Source organism: Pleurodeles waltl, chromosome 12, assembly GCF_031143425.1.
Source record: "Pleurodeles waltl isolate 20211129_DDA chromosome 12, aPleWal1.hap1.20221129, whole genome shotgun sequence".
Lineage (NCBI taxonomy): Eukaryota > Metazoa > Chordata > Amphibia > Caudata > Salamandridae > Pleurodeles > Pleurodeles waltl.
This window is the reverse complement of record NC_090451.1, coordinates 607,534,273-607,556,480: the sequence shown is the minus strand read 5'-3', so window position 1 is coordinate 607,556,480 and position 22,208 is coordinate 607,534,273. Positions and strand designations below refer to the sequence as shown.

The 22,208-nt window shown below is 45.6% G+C and overlaps 1 protein-coding gene across 3 annotated transcripts in view; it reads left to right on the top strand.

Moving 5' to 3' along the window:
* ARHGEF11 (Rho guanine nucleotide exchange factor 11) overlaps window positions 1–22,208 on the top strand; it is a 787,362-nt gene that overhangs the window by 695,647 nt on the left and 69,507 nt on the right. For all 3 annotated transcript variants that reach the window (XM_069217872.1, XM_069217873.1, XM_069217871.1), the window contains one exon: window positions 16,113–16,349. In XM_069217872.1, the coding sequence (XP_069073973.1) occupies window positions 16,113–16,349 (237 nt within the window). The remainder of the gene's footprint in view (window positions 1–16,112; window positions 16,350–22,208) is intronic.

Sequence of the window (22,208 nt, the reverse complement as noted above, 5' to 3'; positions counted from 1 at the left end):
CATCTGTCTTGGGTTCCTCACCAACTCTAGTGCAGACTTATATTTGGACACCAAAATCTGCGCTGAGTCCTTCTCCACCGATACTCTTCCCAGCATCACCAGTGCTCATGGTTGAGAATCTTCTGATTCCAGTGTCTTCTGATTCCAGTGTCCTCATCAAGCTGAATCCACTTTGAACCAACATTAAGTTGCACCTTACTCCACTCCAGAACACATGGCCCCCGTATGCTCTGATTCAGTCAAAACACTTCCTCTTCCACAAGGTCTTCCTCAGAGGCTTCTTCACATTTTTGACTCTAATTCTGATCAACCTGATAATGACGATGGGAATGATTTACTCTCACACAATGATGTTGAGCAGGGTGTGTCATTGGCCGTAGTGTTTAGACATGCAGCTGAGGTTCTGGAGTTAAAACTGCCTTCAGTTGAAGTCAAGACAAATGTGCCTACTGATGTTCTGCACCCCGACTAGCCTCTTCAGAGACCTTACTTCCATTTAATAATGGATACCCTGATAGGTACTTGGGTGGAGCCTTGCTCTTGCCCACCTGTAAACAGGCAGGTGGGCAGGTACTATAGACTTGCGCAAGGCAACCCTGATGTTCTCACGCTATACCCAACTCTTGAGAGTTTAGTGATCCAAGCTTCTACTAGCAAAGTGAACCCTAATGCTTCCCACCAACCCCTCTAGATAGGGAGTCAAAAAGAATAGAGAAGTTTGGTAATCAAATGTTCTCTTCCTCCAGCTTCGCATTGAGGTCAGTCAATGCAGTTTGTTTATTAGGCCATTATACTCGTACTCTTTTGGGACAGGGCTAGTGAGACCTTGCGGGTGACCCAAGAGGAATATCTGGACTTTTTGGCTCAAACCATTCAAGACAGCTAGGATGCGGCAAAATATATCATTAGGGATGTCCTGGATACTACTGACTAATAAAGGAGTGTTAAGAGCACTAATGTAGTCCTCCACTGCCTCACATGGATGTAATCCACTGGCTTTCCTGGAAATATGCTGACGTCTCTAATGGATATGACTTTTTATGGGATCTGTTTCTTTTGTGAAAAAGGCTGATTTTGTCCTTGAATGCTTTACAGAAACTAACACCACTTGTGCCTTTTAGCCTCTGCCCAACAGTTTCCACAGTAGCCTGACCCTTCAAAGTCTAGCCCAGAGGGCTGATTTATAGACCCCTCAGCAGTCACTTTACTCTTTTTATGGCCAGGGATCAAACAAACATCATGCAGTTTACCACTGTTCAACTCAGGCCTCCGCTCCTAAAGAATCCGCCTCTGAGACGATTTAGACTGTCTTTAGCGGCACTGAGCTAGCCTGCAAGAGGCAAACTCTGGCATTTTCTTCCTGGCTGGCAGGCCATTACATCCAAAAGATGGGTTCTCCATATCTAGCAGTGCTGTTTCTGTTCATTCCTTCCAGACCCACCTCATCTTCCTCCCAAATTAGAGCACCTTTTAGAGGAGCGCTTATTCTTCTTGCTGCAAGAGGGTGCAGGCTCTTCTGGCCAAAGGAGCCAGATAAAGGGTGCCGATCTTAGAAGTAGAGATGGGGTTGCTACTCATTCTACTTCTTCATGCTAAAAAAGGATGGCAGCCTTCACCCTATTGTGAATCTTTGCCCTCTGACTGCCTTTCTACAGAAGGACAGTTTAAAAAATGCCCTCACTGCTCATTCTTCTGTGTCCAGGCAACTAGATGCTTGCCTTGGACCTGCATGACGCATACTCTCATGTGCCTGTCCTGAAGCTCCACAGACGTCCTGCAGTTCAAAGTTGACCAGGAGCATTTTCATTTTGCTGTGCTCCGCTTCAGCGTTGCCAGCGCCCATCGGATGTTCCTGAAGTGATAGCAGTGGTTACCTCCAATCTTTTAAGACTTGGAGTACCAGTTTTGCCCTACCTTGATGACTGGCTGTTGCAGGCGTGCTTGCCACAGTCAGTTGTTTCCAGCGCCTAATATTGTTGGGGTTTGTTGTAGCCGTTCTAGACACAAGAGAGAGTCTTTCCTCCATTACGAGTCCTGGACATGCGGGGTAGGATCCTTTATATTTCGCTTTTATATGTAGGATGGGACAGACCTGAAGGAGCTGTGTGGCGCCACCAACTGGCATACAAGAGAATTGCAGAGAAAGGCATCTCCAGGTCTAATCTGGCTCCTGGCAGCTACCACAAAGTGAGGAATGTGCAGGTAGATAAAATATCCACAATTATTTACGAAGGTTATTAACTTCACCTTGCACTGCAGTATATCCCCCAAAAAAAGTTACTGTTGTTTTCTATGTATCCTCCAGGGGTCACCAAAAACACTAGTTGCCTTGAGAACCCCGAGGACAAGGGAAATATGGATGTAGATTTTGTGTGTGTGTGGGGGGGTTTGTGCCTAAAAATTCAAATAAGGACTTGGCACAGGGTGGTAGGTGGGGAGGATGTGAAGCCTCAACCGCGGTAGAGTTTTTTCATGTATATATACACATATATATATATATATATTTATGTTTAGGTTGGCAAGTAAAAGTCATGCCTACAAGAACAGAATCCTTCAAAGTGTCTTGATATATATATATTGCATATTAGTATTGAGGTACAATAATAGGTCAGCATAAAGTACAGACAGAGTTATCTGTCAAATATCAGACATGTTTCAGAACTCCTTCCCAAAAATCGTGTAAATGAGACCAGGGCATGAACACGTGTTGTGTTGGCATTTTCCTCCCTGATTTTTGAATATCTGCACTTCTGCTGGTTTACACCCAACTGCCATCTAAGCTACTGTTTACACAGCAGCCACCCGTTGAAGCAGTCAGGTATCATGAACATAGCCATTGTTGTCAAATACAATTGGTGGCAATGGAAAGGTGTCTATGACAGTTTGAGAATATTATAATTATAATTTAGATGTTATCATTATTATGAGGCTATTTACTAAAGCATATTTCTAACTGCAGATTCCTTACCTTAGAATACTTGCCAGGAGCCGGATTGCACCTGGAAACTTTCTTGACCAGTGGTCCTGCTTGCCCCTTTGTGGTGCCATGCAGCTGTATTCAGCCTGGAAGAGTAAAAGGGGAGCTGCATATAAGCATCAGCCTGACACACTGACATCAGTTTCTTTCTATCTTCTGTACCTATCGATACAGTTCCAGAGCTCCGGTCCATATTTTGTTGATTTTGCCACGACTCCAGAAATGAATTCCAGTGTGCTAGGGAACCATGTTCCCACCCAAAACAAAAGGTTTCAAACCATACCGCATCTGCAAAAAACAATGTTGGTCACAGACGTCCATGAGTTGTGGCTTTCGTGAGTGGAGTCAGGCCATGATGCTAAGTTGTCTGATAAAAGGTGCCCTCATGGACCCACAGGTGATTTGAGATCCAGAGAAGAAGTCACAGCCTTTGGATGATTATGGGTGCCACTTTAAGTTGCAGATGTGGACTCGTTTCCAATCCCAAGGCCATTCTTGTGGTCAACTCTGCACTTGAAGTTTTCTGGTAAGTTGAAATCAAAGCCCAAGCCAAAAAATAAGGCTAAGCTGGATTCTATCCCATCCCACCATTTTGAGCCTAAAGAGAACTTGCAAGAGTGTCACAATGTCAGACATACACTTTCAAGCTCATAGCAGATTCCTCAGTTGATTACAGTGTGCTCATAGTTTTCAAGGCCTTCAATGATGTTGCACAGATTGAAGCCATGAAGGAGGCCAGGCTACAAATTTGTCATATGCTTTATGCTTTCTCGGTCATGCCTTCCGGACCCAAGCATCTGCAGGGGGCACCAATCAGGTTATTGCCCCTGAATCCATCCTTGGGGTTGTCTGACCCCTTGAAGCCTATTACGTGCCTTGTACCGATGCACGTACATTCGTCCACTCTGGCTCAGAAACCAGAGACGGACCTTTGCACATCAACTCCAGTACTGATTCCACGGGTGCTGGAAAAGGACCTGTTCTAATACTGATATCTGACACCGAACCAACTTCGGCTCGATCTATGTCATGCTATGAAATAACTGGTCACTATGCACCCCGATTCTGACCCAGTGCCTCTGTCACTTCATACATGTCAGCAGACACTCTGTAGTCATTATATCTCTATCTCTGAGCCTGTGCCGAGTAAAGGTCAACCTAGGATGTGGATGATGATAATGGAGATGACTTGTCCCCTTTATTAAACAGATGGTTCCATCTACATGGATTTGCAAGTTTGCTGTGAGCTTTACAGCTGCCTTTAGTTGACACCAGAAAGATTCTGACAGATTTCACTGCCAGCGCCAGCTGCCGCTGGGCCCTTGTTCCCTTATAACAAAGCCTACACTGATCTCTTGATGAGCACTTGGTTGTGGCTGGTTCCTGTCAACCAGTGGAACGGCAGTTAGGCATCACAGACCGGCATGTGGCGACCCAGGCGTTCTTACTATAAGTGCAACTCCAGAGTGTCTTGTTGTATAGTCATCAACCAAGAAAGTAAATCCCAACTCATTCCCACCAGTCCTGCAGATACAGAATATAAGAGGATTGAGGCCTTGATCTGGCATATTTTTTTGTCCGCTGGTCTGGCATTGGGATCAGTAAATGCTGTTTGTTTACTGAGTTGCTATATAAATGCCATGTGGACATTGCTAGTGAGATCTGGTGAGGTCTTCCAGAAGTCCCAAAAGAAGTTCGGGCCTCTTAGGCCCAAACACTTCATGATAAACAGGACGTGGCTAAATGTTTTATTTGCACAGGTCTGGATACTGCAGATATCCTGGGGAGGATAGTCGATAATAGTGATGTTCTTCGTCAACACACGTGCATGCGTTTCACAGGATATTCTGATGATGTATAGGACTAATCCTAACAATATGCTGTTGAAGTGTCCCACCTTTTCAGTGAGAAGGCAGTCTCTGCCTGGGAGCACCTTGAAGAAAGTAGATCTAAGTCGGTTTTACCCTGCCACACAGTTTCTACACCAGTTCAAAAAGTTAGAGGGCTAGTCTAGAGGCCTGGTGTATAGGCATATATGGTCTCCACAACTAGTACATAGTCACCCCAGTCCTTTTAAGGCCATGGATACTTGTCTGGTAGGAAGCACCAGGCCAGCTGGGGCATCTGACATCCAGTCCTCTTCCCCAGTTGCACTAGCCAAAAAAACACTGGTAGGGGCACAATCCCTTATTTCCTCCCAAGGTGGCAAACCAGCATGTCTGACAGATGGTTCTTGCAAATCTTCAGAATGGTTATGCCCTTCCTTAAAAATCTTTTTCCCTGCCAAATATTCTCCTCACATCAGAGTGAATTTCAGATGAGCACCTGTCCATTCTGTTGCAGCAGATTCTAGCTTTACTCTTGTCGTGACAAATATTCCTCCCACATTAGAGTGAATTTCCAATGAGCACCTGTGTATTCTGTTGCAGAAGATGAGAGCTTTACTCTCCAAGAGTGCTACTGAGGGGGAGCCGCACACAGGAAAGAAGAAAGTTGTAACTGTTGCTACTTTCTTGTTTCAAAGAGTGATGGGGCTCTCCTCAAACTGCTCACTCTGGCCAGATTCTATCTACCCTGATCCTGGGGAACTGGATTTTCATATACCCGTCCTTCAGTCCTTCAGACATTATTAGAGGTTCAGGATAAGCCAGGAACATTTTTAGTTTGCTTTGTTCCTCTTTGGCCTGTTTAGTTATGTGTTCACTGTCAACAAGCTGAAGTCGTACATAACTCCTTCAAAGAGCCTTCAGTGCAGCAGAGCTACCTGTGCAGTTCCAAGCCTTTTTTCCGTCTCAGTGAGTCCAGGATATTTGAGCTATGAAGTTGTTGTTTCAACCTCCGTCATGGGTTACAGTGATAGCAGCTTTGAGACTTCTGGCCTCTAAGCCTTCAGCATCTTTCTTGTTAGCTATGCCTGATGTCATTGCAGGCTCTGCAATGCTGTATGAAAAGCATGTGAACCCGCAGAAACAAAATGTGGCATATCTTGGAGGAGACTGCTCATGATCCACAGTGGTAGAAGCCCAAACATGCGTGGTCCAGCAGCAGGTGCTTTTCCCTTCCCCTACCCGGAGGTGGGCAAGTCGTCTAGGGGAGATGAAAATCAGAGGACTTTGGTCAGTCAGTCTGTTAGAGTTGAGGACTATTCATCTAGCTCTGAAGGCCTCCTATCATCCATCAAGGGGAGGCTGGTGCAGGTTCTCTCGGAGAACATCACTGCCATCTGGTATTGCAACAAGCAGGGCGGAATTGGGTCATGTGTCCAGATGCTTTGCGCCTTTGGGTTTGGTTGGTACACGGGCCATTTCCCAGATTGTGAACATCTGGCAGGGTCTTTGAGTGCCTGAGCAAATGGGGTGAGTAGGCGGCACAAGTGGAGTCTTAATTTCGAGGTGGCACAGGACATCTTCAGACTATTCGGAGAACATGTGCTAGATCTTTTGGCCACTGCCAAAAATGTGAAATGTCAAAAGTTTTGCTCATTGCAGTTTCCCTGAGAACACTAGTTAGAAGTTGCATTATGGGTGGAATGGAACACAAGATGTTTCTACACACTCCACCACCTTCCTCTCCTGCCTGACTTCTGAAAAGATCAACATTGGACTGTCACAAGTGATCGTAGTGGCTCTAAATTGGACCAGGAGAGTGTGGTACCCAAAACTCTTGGGCATGGGATCTTCTGTCTCTGCAACCTTACACCTATATGAATGGAGATTGAACAGCATCAATTAACTGCTTTTAATCTCTCACTTGGAGTGGTGGATGTAATCTTTTCTGCCAGGTGAACTGCCACAAATTCCTTTTATGCCAGGCACTGGGATCAATTTGTGGCCTGGTGTGGGGCTTATGAGGCTGTTCCCTTACAAGCGAAGCTGTCGGACATCCTTTTGATTATTTTTGTCTTTGACCCAACAAGGTCTAGGAATGGGCATAATTACAGGTTGTGTTGGGCCTTTTTTCCTTTTACTGGGTCAACCCTCCTTGTTTAAATCACCACTTGTGATAAAATGTATTCAAGGTTTGACACACATGTTCCTTCTAAAGCCATTTGTAGTACTACATCGAGACCTAAACTTTATCTTGACATTTCTCAAGTGTTCGTCCTTTTGACTGGGCATAGTTGCTCACTGCGCCTCCTGACTATAAAGACTGTCTTCCTCGTTGTTATTACGTCAGCTCATCGTATGAGTGAACTTCAGGTACTTTCAGTGCAACCGCTATACGCCACCTTTTTCTCAGACAAGTTAAAGCTGTGTACTTGGGCGGCAATATTGCCAAAAGTGGTCACTTACTTTCACTTTGGGCAATGCATCTCTTTGCCAGCATTCCTTGCTCCTCCTCACCCCATTCACAAAGGAGAAGAGGTTGTATCAACTGGACTGCAAAAGCACAGTGAGCTGTTATATTGATCATACCAAGGAACACTTTTGAACTATCAGCATTTTGTGGAATGAAGAAAGGCATATCTGTGCGGAACAGAGCCCTGTTTTTGTGGGTAATGTGCTTTATCAAGATCTGCTATGTTCTGGCCAAGAAGCAGCCCCTGGAAGTTTTGAGAGCTCATTCTACCAGCACTAACACTGATACCACTGTTTTGGTTCATAGAGTGCCTTTCTTCCATTCCACAACATGGGCATCATTTCATACCTTCATGCACCTTTACTGTCTTGACAGCTAGGTCTGACGGTGAGGCACTTTGCCTGCGTGGCCCTGCAGGCTTTGTTTGGTCTGAGTCCACTCCACAAATCCTTCGGCTGGGAAGGATACTGCTTTGGTATCTATTCTAACATAAGGATTTTGTGCTTAGAAGTATCCACAAGAAGAACAAGTTACTTACCTTTGCTAATGTACTTTCTGTAGATAGTTTATCTAACCACAAATTCCTCTCTGTTCTCCCACCATCCCGTTCCGTGGAGTGGGTTGCTTTTTAATATCTAAAAAGGTCCCAAGTTAGAATTCAGCCCACTTGTACCAACAGTTGTTGATGCGCCACATCCAAGGGCATTGAAAAGAAAAAATAAGAATCTGATGTCGGCACATATGGGTGGCGCATAGTAGCAGCTCCACTCTATCACTTCTAGGGTGGTATCGAGCCAACAAGGAGCCGCATGACTCTCCACTTAGCGGGGTTCAGGAGCACTGATGAAGAAAAGTTTCTGGATCCAGTCAGGCACCTGGGGAGTACTCTAAGGTGAGTAAACTGTAGTTATAATAACCACATGAAAGACAGTTACCAAAGGTAAGTAACATGTTAATTTCAGTTATTTACATGTCCAAAATACCTTTTAGTAGTCCCTATGTGGACACATCATGCATTACCTATTATCTTCTGTCCCAGACTGTTGTTATCTGTGTGTATAAATGCCACAGCTTACAAGAGTGGCTCAAGTCAAAACAATTTTATAAAACCCAGGCAAAATATTTGCATGTGTGTATCAGGTTTTGGTTTCATCCTTTTGCTAACTTTCTCTTGCCAGACCAGAATTGAAAAGTTGAAGTTTCCAGCATTCTGATCCATCCTATTCAATAATTATTATTTGGGGATTGATATGTCTACAGTTCAATCCTTCATTTTGAGTTTTCCTTCAGCTCAAAGCAAAACTAAAGAGTCTGAGAACAATTTGAGGGCTAGTGTTTTCAGTCTTGTTTCTCTATCAGTATGTGATAAAACCTTTTTCTCCCAGTCCATCACTTTGTTTTGGCAAAGGGCCTTGCTCCTTCAGATCTTAATTTGCACCACATACTTTCTCTGCCTTAAATAGTATGTTTTAATGCTTCATGCAGTCACTTTCACTAGTAATGAAGTTAAGAATATGTCCTCAAACACAATCTTATGTATCACCTAGATGTAGATGCTATACATTGACTGATCATTTCTGATGGATACCTCTCCAGGCGGGGCACAGGCTTCTTCTGCCCCTAAGTACTTGATGTGCACGATCCATTGAACCTTGGTAACAAAACTGTGTCAAAATCATCAATTTCTGAAGCTTAATTATATATTTACTTCTTTGCTGCTTTCTCCAGGCTGCAGTGGGCCCTTTTTGGTGGATTAGTTACTTTAAATAATGACATTGTGGAAAACCTGAATTTTATTTTGCATGCACTATCCAGCTGGTAGCCCCATCAGAACATCATACATCATGTCAGATACTATTTCCATGGGGTAGCCCTTACTGTAATAATATATTTAAAACCTCTCCACCTGCAGTGACCTTTTATTAAATTATCATTCACCGTTGGGGCCTAGGATTCTTTTTCAGAAGTAAAAGTGACCAGTTTTATTTAGTGATAGTTTCAACGCTGAAGCATGTTGCTACCTTGAGCCACTCATTTTAAAGAAACAGCTTTGACTGAGCGTTATGTATTGTGTCCTAGTACAGTGTTATAAACTATCTGAGGTCCAAACCTCCATCCACCTCCTGGAGCACTTATTGATTACTGTCCTTGGAGAGGGGAGGAGGAACATGGTTATCTAGCTATATTACACTAATAGGAAAGGTACTATACATCACTACCATTCCTCGGTACTGGCCTGCATGCACTTCAGCAGGACCAAGAGAAAAGGCCTCATCAGAGGATGCAAGTGTAACACAGGAAGGGATGGTGGAAGGGACCAGCTGCATGGAATAGTCTGAGAGGACTTCAGCGTCACCCCTTTCTCAGTAACCCAGTCTACATCTCCAGAAGGCTTTCAGAAACAGCTGTACTTGATCTTGTCCTGCTAATTTCTTTATAGAATTTGGGTACTGGTGCAGTCAAAGTGCTGGTAAAAGAGAATCATGAATTAATGTATTGTCTCTGGTGCAGGAGACTAAGCTGAATCCATCTGCTGTCTACTTCCTAGTGCCACAGCATAGCTTACTGATGCCTCCATGAGCATGAGTTAGTCACACAGAAACAGTGTGAAGTGCATATACTCCCTTAGAACAGTGGTTACTCCCTTTTCTGGCTTCTCTGGCTCTCAAGTGAATCATTAGTGGGAGCAGGTTACTCCTGCCTAAGCAAGCAATATCTGTGGTTTGACCAGAAAAGTACAAAAAAGGATTCATCAAACTAATACCCAAAATTATGGATTATTTAATTCATAAACTAAAAATATGCGACAATCAAAATATCAGATAGAGACTTCTAGCTACATATACCTTACCTTAGAATTATCCCAGGCATCAGAATGGATCCGGAAGATTCTTTGTGAGCAGTATTCCTGCATGCCGGTAGGGGGTGTCTTTCGGCTCTGTCTCATCCACGCCGGAAGTGATGTCTGCAGCATCTATAAAAGCACCACCAAGGTGCGCTGATGTCAATTCATTTCCTTCCACGCCAGCCAGCATTGATTCAGGAAGAGCTACCCCGTCAGTTTTTTTTAACGTTATGTTGAAGCTTTTTTGAAGGTTTCCTCCTGGTGTGGCAGGAATGTTATCTAGGAAGACCGGCTTCAAGCCCCGCAGCACCTGTCACCAACCAATGTTGGTGACGGACCCGCGCCTTGTTTGTCTGTGGTGTCTCAAGCGTGACCATGATGACCCAAAGTCATGCTCTGACTGGCACGCGATGAACCCGAAGGCTTTGAGGGAGTGCTTCCTCAAACTCATGGCGGCCCGTTGTGCGATTCCGTGTCGGTCGAGGTCCTGGTCGAGAGGAAGGTCCAAGGATCAGTTCCTGTATCCTAGGTTGTCTTCCCATTCAAAATCTGCAGGACACTCAGGAAAGTCGAAACACAAGAAGCAGAAGTAGTAGTCAAAGCATGCTTCGACATCTCCGCGTCTGTCGGCCAACAAGATGTGGGAGCATCCGCGTTTGAAGCCTCACTCAGTGGTTGAGCCTGGACAGAATCCATGCTTCCCCAAGTTTCTTAGAGCAGAAGCGACCCCCACCCAACTAAAATAATTTTATGACGCCATGTGTGGCATATTTGGACTGCCTGACCCCTCTGGTGCGCCTTTGTTCCCCGCGGGGTCAAGAGGGGCTCCTGCCGGTTCTGCACCGGCAGCTCAAGTCCTGGCACAAGTGGGGCCCTAAGGATCCAATTCTGGATCCCGACTGACGCCGGTTGTGCCACCTCAACTTTCCCTAGTCTTTATGTTGATGCTTTCCACGTCCTCTGGTGGAACCCAACCCCTTTTTAATCCCCGACTCTGGTATGGAGCCAGAGGGGTGTCCCTCAACGCCGTATCTGGCTCCATCGGGAGACTTACCTCCCAGATCGGACACTGAGCCCTATTCCTATGGGCTTGGCCTCAGGGAGGATTGGGAGGGGTCACTGGACCCTGAAGTCCAGCCTAATGAGCATGACATGGACTGGTAAGAGGAACCAGGGGAAGCCAGTGGTCTGGATACTTCCCCAGATGCTGGCATGCTTCTCCCCCTACTGTGGCTACAGAGCAGAGAGCGTATTTTCCAATGTTGTGCAGAGGGCTGTGGAGGTCCTGGACCTTCAGTTGCCCTCTGTGGCTGTGAAGACTAATGTCTTGTCAGAGGTGCTTCAGCCGGTAGTCTCCACATCTGATTGCTCCTCCCTTTTACAAAAATGCCCTCACAGATGTCCTTTTGGGTACCTGCTCCAAACACAAGGGCACTTGTGAACAGGACAATTGCATGTTGCCACCGTCCTGCTTCAGATTACCCAGGTTTTTTAATGCAGCACCCCACCCTTGAGAGTTTGGTGTTCCAGGTTTCCACCTCTCATGTCAACCCTGGTGTGTACCCTACCCCTCCTCCAGATAAAGAATCCAGAGGCTGGAGACACTTGGGAAAAATATGTTTTTCTTGGCCAGCCTGACATTGTGGTCTGTGAACCCTGCATGCCTTTTGGGCCACTACTCCCGCATTCTGTTGGATACGGTTGCACAAGTGCTGCCTACGATCCCAGAGGACCCCTGGGCCCTACTCTCCCAAGCAGTAGCAGATGGGAGAAATGCAGCAAAGCTCTCAATTTGAAGTGGACTTGACTCGCTAGACAGAGCAGGTTCATTAACAGTGTCCTTGAGGCGCTAGGCCTGGCTACGTACTGCTGTATGTTTCGAGGGATGTCACATTTTCTTTGATGGACGTGCCCTTTGATGGCTCCAGTGTCTTCGTAGACAAAGCGGACTCGGCGCTCAATTGATTTAAGGACAGTCAAGCTACGGCCCGTCCCTGGGGTTATCTTCCACCCTGCACCATTCCCAGTCAGCTTTTTCCCCTTTCCTGGCTATGGAAGGGGCTACCAACCATACCAGTTTCTGCCCAGCCAATGCTGCGCATGCGCCCCATCCTCTACGCGGCTGAAGGTGCCACATGGATCAGGCAGCAAGCGGTCGGGTCAGTCCACCACCCCTCCTGAAGCTGGAGCCTAAACCCCTCCTAATCTGCCCTTATACCATGATGGTTACCCAGTTGGTGGCCGGCTATCATCACCTGCCCCTCTTGCAGTCCATAACATCGGATAGGTGGGTTTTGCAGTTGGTCTGAAAGGCTACTCTCTTGACTTCCTGACTACTACTACCCACATGCCACCATCGCAAGACAGACTGATGGAGGATCATCTTTCTCTTCTCAGCAAGGAAGTTGTGGCTTTCTTGGCCAAGAGAGTGATAGAGAAGGGTCCCAGTGGCCAAAGTAGGTTATGGTTGTTATTGCTACTAATTTCTGGTGGCAAAGAAGGATGGAGGACATCGTCCTATTCTAGACCTGTGGTTCCTCAATTACTTCCTCAAGAAAGAGAAATTCAGAATGTTCACCTTGGCTCACATTTTGTCTGCCCTGGTCCCAGGACACTTGGTGGTACAGTTGGACTTAAAGGACGCATATTTTCATATTCCTGCCCTGCCTGCCCACAGGTGTTAATGGCGGTTCACGGTTGGCCAAGAGCATTTTCAGTTTGCTATGCTTACTTTTGGCCTGACCAGCGCCCCTCGGGTGTTCACTAGGGTTATGGCAGTGGTCGCAGCTCAATTGCGGAATCAGGGGTGTCCGTCTTCCCCCTATCTTGAAGACTGGTTGTTGACGGTTGGCTCGCCCCAGGCTGTCGACTCTCACCTTCAGACTACGACGAACCTCCTGCATTCATTGGGGATCACTGTATAATCGTGCCGAAGTCACACTAGAATTCCTCTTAGACACTCCCTTTTACCTGAGCTGTTCTGAAAATAATGCAGTTTCAGGCTTATCCTCCTGAGAAGCAGGTACAGGATATTCAGGCTATGACACCAATGATGCAGCCTCCATCCTGAGTTTCAGTGAGAAAGACTCTGAGACTGCTGGGACTTCTGTCTTGAATCCTGTTGGTTACAAAAATGCATGTTGGCATATGCGGACTGTGCAGTCGGACCGAAAGTTCCAATGGGCACAGCATCAGAGGAATCTTTCCGACAAGGTTCACAAACTGCAGTTGGGTCAGCAGCAGATCCCTCTCCCTTCCCCAACAAGATCATCTCACAGTAGTGACAGATGCATGTTGTGGGCGATCCGACTAGCATTGAAGGCCTTCCTACCTTCCTTCAAGGGGAGGCTAGTGCAGGTGTTTACGTACAACAACATTGCCATGTGGTACTGCAACAAACAGAGCGGGGTTGGATTGCGGGCCTATGCCAAGAGGCCCTGTATCTCTGGACATGGCTGGCACATTAGGGCATTTTCTTTGCAGCCTTTCTGAACGCCAGGGCAGACAAACTCAGCCGCAGATGTTAAGCCGATCTGGAATGGTGTCTCCATTGATAGGTAGCACAAGATCTTTTTCAGTGGTAGGGAAAGGTTTGGTTAGATATGTCCACCTCCACTGCGAATGCACAGTGTTAGCAATTTTGTTTGCTGGAGTTTCCAAGGCAGCTTTTGCTCTGCAACGGTTTTCATCTCGAGTGGAGCTCAGGTCTCCTGTACACCTTTCCGCCCATAGCACTCCTGCCGAGCGTTCTCAAGAAGATCAAGGACGACTGGGCCCAAGTCATCGCTGGATTGGGCACGGAGAGTCTGGCATCACTCATGGCAGTCGATCCTCTGCCTGCTGTTGGAAGAAATTTGTGGCTTGGTGTTCCAACAGAAATGTTGATCCCCATTCTGCTCCTCTTTCTCAGACTCTTCTATTCATTCTCCCACTTGCCCAGCAGGGCACTGATCTGGACACCCCTAAAGGTTATCTTTCTGCTATCACTGCATTCCTCAGATTCCCTGAACAGCCCTCTTTTTTCATGTTTCCTATTGTACATAGGTTTTTGAAAGGGTTGGTTCATCTCCACCCCCCTCCTTTTATCATGCCTCAGTAGGACTTGAATCTAGTGCTTACATTCTTAATGTGCGTTCCCTTTGAGCCATTTCAAAATTGTTTACCTCATTGCTATATATCTGCTAGATGAGTTAGTGAGTTACAGGCCTTATCATCTAAGCCGCCCTATCTATCCATCCATCCTGACAAAGTGGTGCTCCGCACACAAGCTTTCTTTCTTCCAAGGGTGGTCATGACCTTTCATATAGGTCAAGCCATCACCTTGCCTGCTTTTGACGTGCCCCCTCACCTTTCCAAGGCTGAGGAGCATCTCCATTGTCTGGACCCCAAACGAGTGTTGTTGTTCTACCTAGACCACACACGAGGATTCTTTGTAGATGATCAAGTCTTTGGGGTGCTTCAGAGTTAAAAAAAAAAGGTTGTGCTGTGCAGAAAAGGACCATCTCCAGATGTCGTGCTTGGCATTAAAATCTGCTACGCATTGTTTAAGAAGAAAACCCCTAAGGGCTTGCGCGCTCGTTTCACTAGAGCCAAAGCCGCAACGTCTGCATTAACATGCAAGCTTCCAGTTCTGGATATTTCCCAGGCAGCAACGTGGGCTTCTCTTCACATGTTTACTAAACATTACTGCCTGGACAGTCAGGTCTGCCTTGACTGGCATTTTGCTTGTTCGTTCCTGCAGGACTTCTTCATTTGAAATTGGTCCGCAGACCCACCTTTGGGGATGGTATTGCCTAGCTATCTATTCTGAGGTAAGGAATCTGTAGCTAGCAGTCTCTATAAGATGAACAAGTTATTTACCTTCACTAATGCCTTAGATTATATCTAGCTGGAGATTCCTTACCAACCCACCCATCCTCGCTGATCTGCACACAGATTTCAAGGGACAGGGCTGTAACCTTTACAAGGCCCTAGTTATCCACACCAGTGGCCAGTGTTCTTCATTGCTTCTGTGCTTCTGGTGTGGAAAGGTGTGAAAACTTGAAGTCTGCATGCCTGGGTAGCGCCATTATAGGTGCCATGAACGTTACGTCCGGCGCAGACGATGCTGACCATGTATGCGGAGCTGAATGACGCCACCTACCGGCGCGCAGGGGTACTGCTCACAAAAAATCTTCCAGATCCAGTCTGACGCCTGAGTTAATTCTAAGGTTTGCTGCAGTTGCACTGCTCTCCCAATTCAGTCTATGAATTCCAACTCAATTTTAGCCACCATTTTCGAATTCCTTGTTGACATTTACAGAACATTTTAAAAATTTCAGTTTCACATTTTCTGTTTTTATGTATATAAATGCTATTAACCTGCTAATATTATTTCATTTTCTAAACAGTCACTGACCCCCTGATTAGGCTTTGTGGGTTCGAGGTTAATAACTGATGCCATATTGTACTCTCTACTCTCTATCTGCCACTTTCAGAGCCACTAAAGCCTATGCACCTGTAATAAATTCAGCTCAAAGTACATGCTATGAAAATAAATACTCTAGTGGAGAATAGTGGTATGAATTAAATGCATAATTTAAAAAAAACAGTTATAATCATATTAGAAGGCCGATTCATATGAATGCTTCTCAACAACAAAATAATATTTAGTTGCTTATCTAATAATATCTCACCAAAATGATTTTTTTGGTTGGTTACCTGACACTCTTTTAGCAAATAACAGATTCTTCCATTTAAAGTTGGCAGCCCTCAAAGCATCAACATTTGGCTGCTTGGTTGTAAACTAACTATAATTGTTATCTTTAGTGCAGTTTTACCTGATTGCAATGTCTCAGGTTATTGCTAATTTGCACCCTTTGAGACTATTCAAGTTATAAAAACATGTTTTGTAGAATGTCCTTTATCCAAGAAACGACTGTACAGACATAATACTCCTTCTTTTTCATTGTAAAACATTTTTTCTGACAATTATGCTGTTCACCTTTCTAGATGATCAGAATTCGGGAGAACTGCTGAGACGAGTGAAACATCCAGTTGTCCTGGAAGAGCCTCAAATGGGTTGCAATGAAGACAAAGAGACTCCTCTGACGCCAACTCAGCTCACTGTGCCATTGGAAGAACAGGAAACAGAGAAGGGTCTAGTAAAGCACCCTCAGAAGGATACGCTGCATTCTTTCCTGATTCCCAAATTCACAGGAGGATTAGCTGACTCTGCACTTGAGGACGGTGAGTCTAGATCATTTGCATGCCGTTACCTGTCCTTTGTCCACGAACGTGCTTTTCTGACAGCCTTCCAAACCGCTGATTCCTCACCTTTTGAATACTCTCCAGACACCAGACTGGATCCGAAAGTCTTCAGCAGTACAGCAGCGCTGGCAGGAGGCACCAGTGGCTCTGCGTAAGTGTCATGCAGGATGTGGTATATATCACTCTTGCACTGACATCAGTTCCTGTTTTTTTCTGCTCCATCGGATGCAGATCCAGAACAACTCCTCATCTCATGGAGACGCTTACTCAAAGATATTTTCTTAAAAATCAGTGTGGAAGCAAATATGTCGCCTTCCAAATCTACAGGGTTTAAACCCCCCAAGAAGTGTTGCAAACAAATGTCTGTGACTGACCCACATGTGGTTTGCCTGCGGTCAGACCACAATTCCAAGGCCTGCAGTGATTGTTCCTTGATGCATCCCAAGGCCATTCAAGACTTGGAATTGAAGCTCTTTTTGCCAAAGCACCTCAAGACAGTGTGCCAGGATCAGGTGAGGTCAAAAGGTAGGGAGTGGTCCCGCTACTAAAGTCAGTTCTGTGACAGGTTGTCTTCTGATTGAAATCCTTGGGCAAGACCAAGAAGAAGTGCAAGGAGTTGAAGCGGGACTCGGTCTCCTCCCCCCACACTTGCTTTCTCAAGAAGATGTGAAGACGTCATTGTACCTCCAGATCGCTGCCCCTAATTCGCTCTATTTGAGAGTTGATTCTGATCCGAGGAAACTGTAATTCCCGGGGCCATTGGTGAATGCAGCAAATCGAGGACTTGCAAAGCTATACTGCATTTTGTTTGGCACATTTACATCTCACTCTGACTCACCTGTGGATCCCAAGGAGCCAATAGGTCTCCCAACTGGGCTTCCACCACTGGGTCCTCCCTCTGTGTCAATTGTGCCCTCTCAATCTGCTCACTGTTCAGAACCAACTTTGGTAATGGTTACGACCACAGACAACGGCCAACCCATGGCTAAGTGACCCTGTGACGGCACTGTCCCAACATCTACCGAGGCCTGAACCTCCTTACCGCTCTTCTGGATTCCAGCACAGTGCCTCTACCTGAAGGAAGGGCTCATGTCTTTCATGAGTCCTTTGGCATTGACTTCAATAATCGGGGCTATAATGCTGAGGATTACATTACCCTACTTTACTCAGAGTACAACTGGTACGAGAACCTCCTAGATGCAGTGATCCGGATACCTCTCCAGGCACTGGACTAGTTTCACCCTCCCCATGGCCTGCCATGGAAGAGAGCATCTCCTTTGCTATGGTTATGTAAAGGACAGGTTCTTGATCTTTAACTTCACCCTCAGGAAGTTAAAAACCAATGTTCCAATGGAGGTGCTTCAGCCTGGATAGTCGAGTTCTGACCCCATATTCCTTTTCAGTGAGGCTCTCACTGATAAACTGTTATATACCTGGCCCAAATTCTGCTCAGGCCGACCTGTGCATCACTAGATTGCCAGACACCATTACCTAACTCCAGGTGATCCAGAGTTCCTCACCCAGCGTCTCACTCCTGAGAACATTGTGGTGCAGTCTTTGAATAGCAGAGTTAACCCAAAGTCATTTCCCACTACTCCCTCTGACAAGGAATTGAAGAGGATAGAGACCTTTGTAAGCAGTTTTTTTTCCCTCCATGAGTTGAGCCCTTTGCTTAGTGAAAGCCTGTTAGGAACTTGTTAGGATGCTCTGTGTGACTGTGGGACTCTGTGGCCCAAATATTGCCCATTATCCCACATGAAGCATGGGTCATTTTTTCATAGGCCATGCAAGATGTTTGTAATGGGGCCAAGTTCACCATTTGCTGTGAACTGGATACCACTGATACCAGTGTGGCCATTCGCAGGAAACCCCGGATATGGTTGACTGGCTTTTTTGGAGACCTTCAGGCCAGTGTCCTGTACATGCCATTTGACAGCTCCTTAATTTTTAGAGATAAAGCCGGCTTCACTATGGAGCTGTTCAAAGTAAGCAGGGCCACAGCTTGGCTGATGGTGGACGCCTTTCGTTGTTGCATTAAGAAGTGCAGGCTCTTTTGGTCAAAGGAGCCATAGAGCGGGATACTGGTACCACAATATGGTTGTGGTTGTTATTCCCATTACTTTCTTCTGGTCTTCCTCTACCTCGTCGACTGGTTGTTGAATGCAGGCTAGAACCCAGGCTGACAGACGCCTCCACACTACACCTAACTGCCTGACAACTTTGGAGTTCACTGTCAATGTGCTGGAGTCACACTTCACCCCTCCGCTGAAGCTCTCCTTCATTTTCAAACAACCCCCCCCCCACCTCAAGAGAAGAGAGCCTAGGACATTTGTGCTATAATCCCAGTTTTTCAGCCTCTGTCCTAGATCTCAGTGAGGATGATTATGATGCTGCTGAGACTGGTGGCCTCCTTTATCTTGCTAGTCAAGCACACCAAATGACATAAGTGAGCTCTGCAGTGGAATCGAAGTCCCTGTGGTAATAGCACCAGGGGGACCTTTCTGATCTGGTCCAGATTTTGGAGGAGACTGCAAAAGATCTGGAGTGGTGGCTGCGGAACCGCAATGATGGCAGACCTCTCTATTTTACCCTAATAGGGCTCACAGTGGTGACAATGCATTGCTTCTGGGTTGGGGGAGGCCATCTCAGGGAGGTGGAGATTAGAGGCATCTGCTGTCCACCGGAGGCCCAGCTCCATATCAACTTTCGGAGCTGAAAGCCATACTCTTGCCGTTAAAAGCCTTCCTGCTCTCCATCAAAAGGAAGCCAGTGCAAGTGCTTACGGACAACACCTCCATTATGTTGTATTACAGCAAGCAGGGCTAGGTGGGGTCCTGGAACCTGTGCAAGGAGGCATTGCATCTCTAGACTAGTTTGACAAGTGATTTTTCGGGTGACACACCACTTGACAGGTTCCCTGAATGCCAGAGCGGCCTAACTAAGACATTAAAACTTGCGAATTCTAAATAGTAGTTACATCTGGCGCTGAGTCTTTTCTGCGATTGGGGAGAATCCTGGCTCAATCTTTTCACCACTGTGGAGAACACACAATGCCAGCACGTTAGCACATTGGAGTTTCTCACTCAGAGACGCAATTCACATAGAGTTTAACTTGAAACTTCTGTACACCTTTCCCCTGATACCGCTCGTGCCCTGAGATCTGAAGATCAGGTCTGGCCAGGCCCAAGTTATCCTAGAGTCCCTGAATTGGGCACAGAAAGAATGGTACCTCAAACGCTTGGGCTTGAGCGTTTGTCCCTCAGTCAGGCTGCCTCTTCTGGAGAATCTCATATTGCAGCAGCAAGGCAGGGTTCTGCACCCTGACTATTGCAATCTACACCTTAATTTTTGGAGATTGAGCAACTACAGCATTCGTCCCAAAGATGTGAATGTCATCTTGGCAGCCAGGCGTCCCTCAACCTAAGCTGTATACACCTGGTGCTGGGATAGGTTTGTGGTCTTGTGTGCTACTAAACAGATAGACCCAATTCATAACAAACTGTCCAAAATTCTGTTGTCTGTGTGGTCCCTCGCCTACCAGTGCGCCTTGCTTGGGGTACCGATAAAGGGTAACTGCCAGCTCTTTCAGCTTTCTTACAGTTACCAAACCAGCCATCATTATTTAAACATTCCATTGTGATGCATTTCCTTAAAGGATGGTGACATATGGATCCCCCTTTTCAGTTTGTTATCCCCCAATTGGACTTGAGTTTAAACCTCACATGCTTTGTGTTCACTGTTTGATCTCCTCCACATCTGTATCCTCAAGACAGGCTTTCTTGCACTATAACGTCGGGGCTACTGACCCATGAGCTGCAGGCCCTTTCTGCTAAACTGCCCTACAACATGTTCTATGGAGCCAAGCTGGTTCTGCTCACTCTTGCCTCCTTCCTTCTGAATATAGTTGACTCACTTTCATGTTGGTCAGAATATCACTCTTCTGGCTTTCTTTGCTTCACCTCACCCCTCTAAGGGATCGCTGATTAGATCCGAAAAAGGGCACTCAGCTTCTATAGTGATCACACCAAAGACTGCCGTGTTGACGAACAGCAGTTTATCAGGTTTACTGGACCAAAGAAAGGCAAGGCTGTGCAGAAACGGACCATCACCTGCTGGATTGTTCTTGCCATTTAAATTGTCTGTAAGGTGTCCAAAAAGAAGCGTCCTGAGGGCGTACAAGCTCATTTACGCGAGGCAAGGCTGCTACCTCTGCGTTGGCACGCAGTGTGCTGGTACTCAACATTTGTCCGGTTGCCACTTGGACGTCACTGAATATGTTCACAAAGCATATTGTCTAGACTATCAGTTCTGCCGGGAAAAGCACTTTGTCTGCTCAGTCCTTAAGGACTTTTTATCTTGAGTCAGTCGCGGATCCAACACCTAGGAAGTATTGCATAGGTATCTATGTGTGGTTAAAGTCTCTCTTCGAACAGCAAGTTACTTACCTTCTGCAAAGCTCTTTTTGGTAGAGACTCTAACTGCAGATTCGTACCCTCTCACCTTCTTGTTCTGTGAACTGGTCTCTCCACATAAAAAGATCCCAATTTAGGAATCCGCACACTGGTCACAACCAATCTGATTGGCTCCACTTCTGTGGATATAGATGTCACAAAAAAGCAACTCATGTTTTCATGCATGTGTTGGGCCTTCATGTAGGCCCACACACATCACATCAGGGGCAGAATTACACCACCACGGAGCTGATGGAAACACCTGCCAGCACGCATGTTTACTGCTGATGATTTTCTAGATCCAATCTTGCGCAGTGGAGGTGTATTCAAAAGTTGAGGGAAATGCGGTTACATAGAGTATCTACCACAAAGAGCGTTGCTGAAGGTAAGTAACAAGTTCATATGCCAGCATTTCAAAAAACACGCTTACACTATCACTTATCTTAAGTATTGCCCTTAGTTTGGGTCTTTTGGAACTAAGAAAAAAAAGTGTAGTCACTTAGTCAAAGAGGACCCAAACATGTGTTCAACATACAATTGGGAGGTTTTTCTTCCGGGTCCACACCTTATCTCTGCAGGACACCGTATATTATTTAATATGGTACCATTCTTGTAGAACACTGGTTTTAATCAGCAGACTATTGTACAATTTTATTTTGGGTATAGAACAGAATACACATCTGAGAGCGTCGGCGTGTTAGAAGCTCATAACAGGTTACATTGATGGGGAAACCAAAATAATTTTGTAATTTCAAATCAGGTGTGAATGAGTCTTAGAAATGCCAATGGGGCATACATGTCAAAAAAGAAAGGCGTACGACTTACTCAGATGTGTAAAAATGAAAATAATAAAATACATGAATTAATTCCTGAATTGGTGTGGCTGTAAATCGGTTAAAAGTAAGGATTTATAACTAGAGTAGTATTTTAAGCATTGCCTCTCGTCGTAGACTGTATTGAGGGTATCAGCATTTTGAATTTCTGTTTTTAATACATTTGTCTTGCATGTGGTCTTGTGGAGCTCATGGAGAATGTTGACTCAGGTCGTCTTCAGTTTGGTATTTTTTGTCTTTCTTAAAGAGCTCCTTGATTATTTCTCACCATGTGCTTGTCTTGGGCAGTTGACCTCCGAATTGTATTAGTGCCACAAAATTGTTTACTTGCAGAGCTCGATTTGAAGCACAGTAAAATGAAAACAGAAATACTAATACACGTTTGTCAAAAGATATTGTGTAGTGCTCCGTACTATTTCACTCAATCAGACATCCGAACCCTTTTAATATAAAACAATATAGAATAGTTAACTTATTGAAGTATGTACCACTGTATAGAGACAACAAAGTAATTTAATAACGTAATGCCTGTTTTTGTCCTTCAAAGTGTCCTC